The following is an 11884-nucleotide window of genomic DNA, read 5'->3' on the forward strand; positions in this document are numbered from 1 at the left end:
TCCCCTTATCTATTCTTCAGCTGCTAGTGGGTCTGCCTTGCCATCGAAAGTTGGGGTTTGTAGCGACGAAACTGTTCCACGATTGAGCTGGTGTTGTTAGCGTTTGTACCATGGGGACCACCCTGTGCTTATTACCTACCCAAATCTTGTACCGCCCTTAGCAAATCTCTGATGATTGTAGCTTGATTTTGTTGTTGTCCCAACATTTTCTTAACACAAATAAAATTTTAATTTAGGAAAAATTGGTAAAACACTCTAATATTATTAATAATCTTTGTAATAACGAATAATTTTAATATAATTTCCAAATCCTTACATATAGCAAATTTGCTCTTCAAAAAAAAATCAAATAAATAAATAAATAATCAAACTTTTCCTAAGCAAATAAGTAACAATTATCCCTAATCTAGAATCTTTTTCTTTATGCTGTTTCATCATCCGAAGTAATGCATGATTCGGGCTCGGAATCCATAACCAAATCAATGAAATTTTGTGGTTGGACTTCTTGCTCAGGGTCTTCCAGCTCTGGTTCGATCTCCTCCTCTGGGTCTTCCTCCGGCTCTGGCTCTGGCTCCGATTCGAGTTTGAGCTTGGGCGCTGGTGCTTGTTGTCTATGGTTCCATAAAATTATGATATCTTCACAGTATCCTTTAAAATCAATCTTATCTCAATCTTCTTCCAAATATAAATCATAGTCCATGTCCCTCACGAAATAAGCCACGTCTCTCCATTGAGGTCGCATAGTGCTTATAAGGCGATATCTCGAAAGGATTGTCCCCTCGTTATATCCAAACGACCTTGATCGCTCCCACTTATAAAGGAAATCTTGAACATATTCAATAAAAGTTCGCTCCCATCTCACTTCATAATTTATGTAGTTCTCAATGGTCATTTCAGCACGCTGGAGGTACGTTGGGCTATTTCTAGTCATCCTAATCACATGACCAAGTATATTTCAATTATGCTTAATTTGGTATTATCAATATTATTTTGTTCTCAGTGCATAAATGATGGTATGGTAAAGTGACAAATAAACTATGCGAGGTGACTATGCTTATACATTTTATAATGTGCTGCAATGTTTAAAAACATGACATTACATTTCATACTTGGGATCAATTGGAGAGTAGTCGAATGGTGAGCGCCACATGCCAAGTATTCTTTATATCATTACAACATAAAAATACTTTGATTTTATTTGTTTAAAAATTTTCTAAAATTGGAACGTCATAAAAGTTTCTAATGATAACTATGTAAGTTCATTATTTAGAATAAATTTTACACAAATCTTTAACATTAAACAAATGTATGAAATAAGAAAGCAAAACTATTTTTTTTGCATGAAAAGTATTGAACACTTCACGTGAACAGCATACCATTTTCTTTATTATCATTGTTCACGGATAAACATTCACTAAAATATATATATATATATATATGTATGTATGTATAATTTTTTATTTTTTTATTTTTTAAAAACATTGCTGTACTGTTCAGGTGAATAGTGATTTTTTTTTTCATTTTACAAAATCTTAAAAAAAAATAGAATTTTCTTGGAATTATTGTTCTCCATCTTAATGATTTGAATAACAAGTAACTGAAAAGACTTCCAAGTAAGGAGGGGGGTCACAAACGGACCGCTTAAATCCCAAACTCGCCTTAGACAGTTTAGGTCCTTTTGACAAAATTTTTTAGTCTTGTGAATACGCAAATCAAAGAAACTCGAAACAATAAGTGGGAAAAAGAAATTTATTAAAATATGATTTTTTTTAACATTAACACGCATACTGAGACATAGATAAACACATGCACATACTAATTGATAATATATAAGTACAACATGAATGAGTGTTTTGAAATATCAATTCATAGGTAAGATGTCTAAAAAAAATATTAAAAAATTCATACCTTATATAATCACTGTGGGAATCAACAAAGGACGTATAAATGAATATACTATGCAAAATGTCAGATGCCAATAACCAAATGGTCAATTTACTGTGAAATAAAAAAAAATTAAAGTGGCTCCATAAATCAAATTTTCTGTACTGTTCATGTGATTTTTAATTTTTTTTAAGTCTACAGGAAGGTGAAACCATGCTCTGATACCATACTGTAACACCCCAATTTTTCTATAAATATCGGAACGTTACCAAAAACTCACTTTTCGTTAAGTTAAATGCGGAAATATAAAAACAGAATTCTTTAGTAAATAATAACTGTAATGTTTATAAATCTAAATTTGAAAACATAAAAATCGTATCTAAATATAAACTCTTAGCAAATTCAAATAACACATTCTGAATAAATTAAACTAACTAATAAATTTTAAAAACGGCAAACTTATTTCTTTTTCTCTATTTTTTATCCACTTGACAGCCCGCATCACCAATTCGCCACTGTTCCAATCGATCCGAACTAACATGTAAAATTAATGTAAGAGTGAGTATTTAATACTCAGTAAGATACTTGCAATTTCCATACACTATTACATAACAAATAAATTATACACTTCATACTGCTCTTCTCTTATGGAATATATCGGCGATCAAGCGACACACCCATTTTAGATCCTCTTAAATTCCCGTAAAAATATCATATCTCTTTCTCTAGAACTCGAAGACCCACTAGTAATCCATGCATATTAATTGTATATAAGAGCATAAGGAAAATTAAAACACTTTGCACATAAATGTATCTTGCCTTGTTTTTTTTTTTTTAAATCTGAAATACGTTGAAAATCTTTTCTCCGCCTTGAAAGTATGTGATTAAAATATTTGACATTTTCAAAGTTTTTCTCTCTCTCTCTCTCTCTCTCTCTCTCTCTCTTTTTCTTTCTTCTCTCTCTTTCACGTGTGAATACTTTTGGTGTGGTAAAATATGAGATCTTTGTCTAATATTTATAGTAATAAAAAGTTGTTGAGTTATTCTAGAAAACATGTACCATGAGTTGGGATAAGGTTGAGTTTAATTAGTAGAATTAGATTGAATCGCCAAAGTTTAGCCTAATCATACTAAGGATTAATATTAAACCAATAAAAAATATTAATAATTTAATATAAACCTTACCTGTTTCTAGAAAGAGGAAAAGAATAGGATTATAATTATATAAAATTCTATTTATCTTGTTTTCTTTCAATTGGGTATAAGCTAATACGTTCTTATCCAAAATAACTTTTCTCGAGTCATAGACATCTAATTAATTACGACCTTCGAAATGAGTCTAATATTGATTTCCATATCATTACTTTATCAAAATCCAATTATTTGACCCCAAATATATAATATATTAATATTTATTTCACCTTAAGCCCTCACTTTCAAATTAATATAATAATTTATTTATTTTTTTAAATTTCGAAATGTTACATAATGCCCAATGATTAACCTAAAAGAAATTACTAAATATCCCAATAATCTCACAATTAGAGTTTGCAATATAGTTATTACGTGCGTTGTGCAATTTTTGATCATATAATAACCAATCATATAAGCTGACCAGACCACTATAAGCCAACAAGGCTTCAAACATTTCCAACATATTCAATAACAAGTTAGAGCAAGTCATTGTTGATCTGAGAAGTAGAATTTTGACTTAAATCATGGAATCACACTCTTGCGAATTCCACCGTCACAACTTGTAAGCATGAAATAAAAATTTCATCATTATACAATACCCTATTGTCGCTTTATGCCACTTAGGGACGCTAAATAGTAAATAGATATCAGATGTTGCAGGTCCAAATAGGACACACATTCTTGGATCAAAATATGTTGGACAAATTCCCTTTTTCCATTTTGCAAATACAATAACAATTTCGATTATTTACGCAAAAATTTGAGCATCAAAAATTTACAGAAACAATACAAAATTAAAATGAAATCCAGACTTTAGAGCAATCCCAAAATTGATGAAATTAAAATGGTTCGTCCATCGCACTGTCATAGGCAGGAGGGAAAATGAATGAAAAGCCAAAATTTCCTTTAACTCCCTAAACCTTTAAATAAATAAATAAATGACCAAAATTAGACCTCCTTTGGTTTTGGGCCTGAGGTGTAGGCCTCAATTGCCTCAGCCCAGGACCAGCTATGCTCACCAACACCCTATCAGCCAATTGCATCCTCAACTACCCTTCTGCCTTCATCCACCTTTGCGTGATGACGATGGTTTTGGAGTAATTTTGGGGTGGTTTCTTCCTTCTCCAATCTGATTTGATCTGATTGGTCAAAGTTTTGGGGTGATCTTGTTGGTGGTTTGCCAATGATAGTTTTCGTGGTGGGGTTGGCAATGGTGGTGAGGAGGCGTAATGTTTGGTTGGTGCCGAGGGTGGTGAAATAGAGTGGGTGTGGGATGGATGAAGAGCGTTTGTAATTAATTATTTGAGTTATTATAATAATAAAATAGCTAATTTGACTAATGAATAATATATGACAGAAAATAGCGAGATTGTGACTAAATTCGTAATTATGACTCACAAATTTATTAAGTGTGTGACCAATTAATTTAATAATTTATGATCGAAAAATAACTCGTGACCTATAAAACTGATAATTTGTGACAGATAAATAAGTTACGCCCTATAAAATTTGTGTTTTATGATTAAAAAAAAAAAGTAATGTATTACCAATTAATTTTATAATTTGTAATCGATAAATAAGTTGAGATCTAGAAAATTTGTTATTTGTAACTATGATATTTTGTGATTGTAACTATTACGTAACCGTGATTATAACTTATAAAATATTGTAACATTAATATATTTAATTACCTATTTAATTAATAATATATTTATTATTTGTTAAATTAATAAAATATGAATTATGACCTGATTTTTGGAACTTTAAAACAAGTTTCTTAACTTAGAAATTGTATTTTGTAACTACCTTATATATGCATTTTTCCCATGAAAAATGTAACATAATGGGCTCTATCAAATACTAATCATTTTCTCAAATGTGCCTCAATCAATTAAGTAATAAACTTAAAAAAAAAAATGGAAAAAATGATCAACCGAATATTATCAGAGATATAGGAATTTAATTAATTCAAAAGTTTTGGAATTTGTTTTTTTTTTCCTGATACTGTTCCCAAAATTATGGTAATTTAATGGTATGTTCTCTTTTTTATTACTATGTAGAAGGAGAGTGAATCGTTCACTTGATTTTTACTAAGAACAAAAAAATTCATTAATCCGATTCAGAGAACCACAATTTTTTTTATCACGACTCTATAATATAAAATAGAGACTCATAAGAGTCATAATTGTATGATGCTAAACATCACATCAAATCTCATAACGGTCACATTTGACAACCATTTTAGGCAACATGATATGAATGGGATATTAGAGTCCTTTAACTAATAGTTATGTTATAAAAAAGTAGTCCTGTGTAGCATTTATCAAGCAAGGTCCATACATCAAATTTAGAAAATGACTTTCACTTGTATTAGAACTCTACTCTATTGATTCTCTGTAGATATAAGTAGTGAAACTTCTAAAAATGTAAGAAATTGTTCTAAATTGATATAGAATTCAAATTGTTCTTATCAATTGAAATCTGTTTAAAAAATTGTTAAATGATATAAGTAAAAATAGTAAATTGGGTTACAACATTTATGAATCAGCATATGACTAACTAGAACTCAAACAAAAATATTAGTTCTATCATTATACAATTGAAAATAGAAAATAAAAAAATAAAAACAATAACTATACAAAGGAGGCAACCTTGATGCCTCAATTTTAATCCAAAGTACTATGTATTTAAAAGTAAACATAGAAGAAATTTAACCAAGAATTATAGGCTCATGCCTACAAAGCAATGATACATGGTTGAGTTGTGTTCAACTAATAAATAATATTATTCAAATACAATCATCTTGCAAAATTATTTTGTTTTCACAAGTTTTCATTTACACAAACTATAGCTCAACACATTTTGTCATGATAAAGGCATTTCACCCTCCCCCACAACATTATAATCATTTTTTTTTTAAATCTAACATTATTATCATATTGGATGTTCCATCATGCATAACTTAGTAATTTGGGAACTAATTATCCCGACAATCCATAGAATCATATTTTACAAAATAGCATACACCACACCAAAAAATGGTTTTTGTAACGGCCAAAAAATGTTGCAAAAGACCTTTTACAGCGTTTTAACGTGTGTTGCGAATGTTGATATTGCCGATGAGTGAAGAGTTTTTGCAACGTTGAACAAACGTTGCCGTAATTTATTATTTTTATTTTTTATATATAGAGTGATTCACATATATCAACCACAAAACATAATAAAAAATAACTTTATCAAATAACTCCAATAATCATTATTAATTGAACTCTAAAATGTAACAATATTTGTACAAAATCCAAATCCAAAATTCTAAAACGCTTAAAAATCCAATACGTTTTCTCAAAAAAAAAAAAAAAAAAAAAAAAGCCCCACCAACTAAGCAGTGAGTGAAACCACCTTATCGGCTTCCTTAATTTTCTTCTCAGCAATCTTCGACATGAGCTGTATCTTAAATATCGGTCCTAGCCTATAAAAAAAAGGAGATAAAGATAGATACCACATTTTAGACATTTGTACCAATTATAATCGAGAAGAAAAGTAAAGAAAAATAAGTAAGAACCATTGACAATACATGAACCTGAAAACGAAAACCCATAAACCACATTAGAATCTAAATATGGAACTCAATTTTCTTGAAAGAAAATGGATGAATGAAAGTGCCTGTTATGTGTCGTGTAAATTACTCACCGAGCTCCAAACAACCATTGTAGGTTTTGCATCATGGTTGCAAAGATCAAGAGACACTTCCATGCCTGAATTTCCACATCCCACAACTACAACTCTCTTTCCTCTAAAACTTTCACCAGAATTACAATCACAGGCATGGATGCAAAACCATCAAGAACATATTCTCAGGTAGATTTCAAGCTAGCACTATAGAAAAGTAAGCACATTTGAAGGAGCTAGGCGGCCATAAAATTTTAAAATGAGCTGGCTCGTGCTTGGCTCACCCCATAGTAGCACGAGCCAGCTTATGCAGTGGGCCTAGATGAGCTGGTTTCAGCCTATTAACATCCCTATTTTAAGCCTATGTTTGACTCATTTTTTATAAACACTAAACTACTTTATATCCACGTACATATTTTCTAGAGCCCACAAGTACTACCCTCTTATCCAACACTTATTCTATATATTTATAATTTCAACAATATACACACTTCCCAAACATGCTATAAATCATTTGTAATTTTATTCTATCCAAGCTTAAGAGTTATTTGTCAGAGTTAAATGACAAAACAGATTTGAAACCACAGCTTATTCTCAACCAAAGGTGAAATCTAAAAGAAAAGAACTGGCTTCGATGATTAAATTGATGAAGAAGGATTACATTGACCCAATCTCTATATGCACTTCAATTGAAAATTCTACAAATACAGTCAACTAAGAAAAATTGTTTTCTCTGAAACAAAAAACTTCTGTCCAAGCTTAATTATGCATATAATTCAAAAGTTCATTCTTTCAAATCTCAATTCAAGGTCAAATTTAGCTTTAAAAAATTGAATTTAGTTTACAAAACAGTATCTCTTGAATTTTTATAATGTCGTCTGGATTTTACCAAAATTCTCCCACAACATAATGAATTGTATTGAAAAATCAAAGCTCCAATCTCTTTTCCCTCCCTCTTCCTTCGATAAAAATAAAAATAGTAAAAAAGGAAGCTTCAAATTCAACAACCCGAATAAGAAACTCAACAGGCAAACCACATCAATTTCATTTTAACAGTAAAAAAAATAAGACTCGTACGAATCGAGAAAGATCACATCAACCAGGCAATAAGCGAAGCAAAATGAAAACCTCTACACACAAGCACATCCAAAAATATATCTATATATACCTATCGTGTAGATGGTTGAACTCTGGATTCAGCAGTAATTATGGCAGTTGCCGCAGCATTTACAGTCTCCATGCTATTATGAACATTACTCATGGTTATTCCTTTTCCACACCAGTAAAAAGGAATATCAAAACTCTCTGGCGAATTGATGTCAAATTCCGGCAGTTTGACGTGTGGATTGATGAATTTGTACCTGCAGCTTTTGTCGGAAGTCAATCAAGAAAGCTACGAAAGATCACATGGCATAGTCGAAGAACGTGAAACACACACACAAACCAACCAATAGTGCATTGAGGCCATCCTCCACAGACCCCAATAAGAAAGCATCCTGAAAAGGAAGTCATCCCATTGCAGAATATCCAAGGGTACATTGAATTGTTAAAAAAATACTTATGGAGAAGAGCACAAGAAAGACAAACTAAAAGGTGTCGATTCAGTTACCAATGAACTTGCCACTCTACAGACAAGAAACCTCATGTTTATATCATCATCATATATCTTCACAGCGGGAAGGTCACCAGAGGCGCTTTCTTCATCATCCTCGGGACCCATCTCAGGTAGAGTTGCACTAATATTTGGAGGTTCCCCAAGAAGATTAGGGCCCAATTTATCATTAACTTCCAGGGTGTTATCATGAAGGACCAGATTACTTTGAATGCAATGAAGCCTAAAGGAGGCATGTGCAAACTGAAATACATCCCAAGTGTGACAGTAAGAACTGCAACTGCAAAAAAAGAGAGCTTCAGAGAGAAAATTAATGTTTTCCAAATCCACAGAAGAAGGGAAGAACATATAGAGGGAGTTGAAGAAAGTAGCAAAATGCATGTTCTAATTACTTTGATCCATGTCTGGTCAGCTCTTGCAATAAAACTTATGGTCACTGACATCAAGTATAACCCACTCAATTGGAAAACTTAAGAATAGGGTAAAATATACTGATTGTCACTGTACATAGGGCAAAACTTCATGTTGCCTGAACTTGATATTCTTCCAAAATGGTCAATTTACCTCAATCGTTTCACTTTAGTCATCTCGTTAGTTGGCCATCCATTATTAAAACAATTATGTGCATGTCTTAATGGGAAATCTGATAGAGCATTTTTCTCCTCTAATTTTTAGACCAGCTGTTTAAATTTGTGCAATTCAGAACCACCCCCAGATTAGTACCATTACTTTCTGTTGAAGCATAAACGTCATTGCCATCACCACCTTCAACCTTAATGTACGGCAGACTAACTAACCAGGTGACATAACTCAAACGTTTTAGAAAGCAAAGTGACCATTTTCGAACGAAAAGGATTTCGATGATTAACAAGAAATTTCACCCTAACCCAAAAGAACAGAGAAGAACAGCCCAGAGAAAAGTAAGCACATTTGATACCTGCAGGGATGTTGAGCATCGTAAACAGTATTTTCGTTGGCATGAGTAGAGCCGTTCTCCAGAACTGATGCATCTGGTTTGTCATAGGCATGGAAGCTGCTGGTCCATTATTCATCAGTTTCAAATTGCAGCCCGTCATCAGGGGAAGCATGAACTGAAAAGTTTCATCATGTTTGGCTCGATGAAGCTCCTTTACTTCTAACATTTTCTCCTTCGATTGTGGAGCATAATCGATTTGGGGGTTAGGGTTCATTCACGGATCTGGACATAAAGGATTGTTTGGAGGGGAGAGAGCTAAAGGTTTCAATTCAATGGGCTAAGGCGTGTTTGCGAATTGCACTTTAAATGAGCTAGCACTTGATTTCCTTTCGCCTTTTGCAACGTTCAAAAAAATTGTTACAAAATAACACTTCTATGTTGCAAAAGACTGTATTTTGCAACGCTCAAAAAATGTTGCAAAAGATCATATTTTGCAACATTTTTTGAGCGTTGCAAAAATTTAGACTTTTCGCAACGTTTAAAAAAACGTTGCGAAAAATAAAACTTTTTGCAACATTCAAAAAACGTTGCAAAAATTAACATTGACAATATTTATTTTAAAAAAGTTGCCAAAACTCAATTACATTAACTAGTTGCAATATTCACTTATGAAAATATTGCAATAGACCATTTTAGCAACATTTAACTACTGAATGTTGTCTTTTATGTATTGCAAATAACCATTTTTGGTATAGTGATAGGAGTTTAGTCCATAAGTTAATCTATTATTTCGGCGACAACCATGCTACACTAATCATAATGGATATTGTCCAAGAAATACATGGAATTGCGTATATAAGACTTAATAGCAACGTGTTGTATTAAACAAGATGAAGTCGACCACATATAAAGACCAACCTATTCTAATGCACGTCTTAGTATTCTCTGGAGAGGTCAATGTTCTGTTAAAGGTGAATGTTGTCCTAAACATCGTAAGTCGAGGGACAAACTCAATAGATATGATTACATGTTAACAAAAGAGATGGTGGAGAATCCAATAGCACAAAGTTTTGTGATAAAATATGAGTCTATGTAATATCTATATAAAAATTTGGCCATTAAATTTGAAAGTGATACTATTTCTACTTTGAGTGTTGTTCTTGCTATGAAATATGAATAATGACCTTAAAAAGGATTAGAAATTTTGATGGTCTTACATTGTTTTTCAATTGATACCAGCTATTGTGATGCCAATCAATCTGTTCAACGCAAACACTTGCTTTTGCAAAGTCTAGAAATTAAAAATTTATCAAATTCAAATGACAATTACATTTTCCTTTCATACTACCCAATTTCGATCATGGCATCATATTATTGTTTAAAATTTTTAAATCTATACTTTGATATTGTCAAATGGCAACATACTATAACATAATAATAACAAAAGTTAAAGAAAGGCAAGACATCATACAGGGCAGATTAGGGATTTCATACCAAGATTGCACGGACAGCCTTGACATTATTATTTAGATAAATTGCTTCTGGGATCCCGATCATCTGAATATTGTGATGATGAAATTTTGAACATTTAACTGTGTCGGAGGTTCTCTTTGTATGAAGAAATAATTGATCAATCGTTTAAAATGTAAAATTTATACAAAATGACCTATTTACACTTAGTTTGAGCTAAAACAAATAAATAAAGAAAAGAAAAGAAAAATGAATAAAAACACAAAAATAAAATAGATATAACCATCATCTTTTTCCACCCACACCCCCACCACACCACAAAAGGATGCATTGTTGTGCATTATCTAGTACGAAATAGAAGTAGATCCTTAAAGTTGAAGGTGCAAGTGAAACATTAAAATGTTTGAAATTTATATCCTCCACCCTTTTTCTTGGGGCTTTGCAAAGCACGTGAAGGAATGGATATATTGAACAATAATGAAAATTTTAAGAATTCAATTTATCTCATTGAACACTATCTCACGAATCTAATTCAATTGGAGAATCGTCCCTCGGGGCATAGCTCAGTGGTGCAAAGGATGGGAGTGAGGTTATTTTACGCTTTGTTGGCAGCCGCAGTGTGGGGGTTCAATTCCTGAGACATGAAATTTGATTTCTTGTAGGCGCAGTGTACAGACAGCTCTTGCTCCCTGACTTGTTAGGACACATTTCATGATTTACCTCCCTCACAAAACTTTAGGGGCGGGGTAGTGGGAGCCCTCAAAATTGGGGTTCAACCTTTTTTTAATTCAATTGGAGAATCTTGTGTTAGAATTACCATGTATTGAAATCATGAAACATTGCATTGTTTTCTCTGACTTGCCCTTGCACTAGGTGTGCAGTTCGTAAACGAAGTAGTTCGCCTCAAATCATTTTTCAAAAACAAAATTCTTGAACTAAAAGTATTCACCTCAAACCATTAAATTATATATTTTTATTGTTAAATTTTTCGGGGAGGTTGGGATTATAGAACTGTAAGTAGCGTCATACCAAAAATTGAAAATCTAAGACATGCTAGAATCGACAATGTACGAGGTACAATAAAGATTTAGCTTATGATTTTTTCACAATAGGTATCCACTGAGTACTTAACATTGGAT

The 11884-nt window shown here is 32.2% G+C and overlaps 1 protein-coding gene across 5 annotated transcripts; it reads right to left on the bottom strand.

Moving 5' to 3' along the window:
- Positions 1-6310: 6310 nt before the first annotated feature.
- LOC111397048 lies at positions 6311-9630 on the bottom strand. 5 transcript variants are annotated; one of them, XR_002703128.1, is made up of 3 exons: positions 9297-9630; positions 8357-8639; positions 6311-8243 (listed from the first exon to the last, which is right to left on the bottom strand). XR_002703128.1 is itself a non-coding variant. In XM_023023737.1 (2 exons), exons 1-2 carry the CDS (start codon positions 9547-9549, stop codon positions 8416-8418), a joined length of 477 nt encoding a protein of 158 aa, XP_022879505.1. In that variant the 5' UTR covers positions 9550-9630; the 3' UTR covers positions 6311-8415. The 5 variants fall into 5 exon arrangements, 1 of the variants encoding a protein (XP_022879505.1); XR_002703129.1 differs by having other exon boundaries at positions 6311-8108; positions 8196-8639; XR_002703130.1 differs by having other exon boundaries at positions 6311-8114; positions 8196-8639.
- Positions 9631-11884: the final 2254 nt, after the last annotated feature.

Source organism: Olea europaea, chromosome 7 (genome assembly GCF_002742605.1).
Source record: "Olea europaea var. sylvestris chromosome 7, O_europaea_v1, whole genome shotgun sequence".
Classification (NCBI taxonomy): Eukaryota; Viridiplantae; Streptophyta; class Magnoliopsida; order Lamiales; family Oleaceae; genus Olea; species Olea europaea.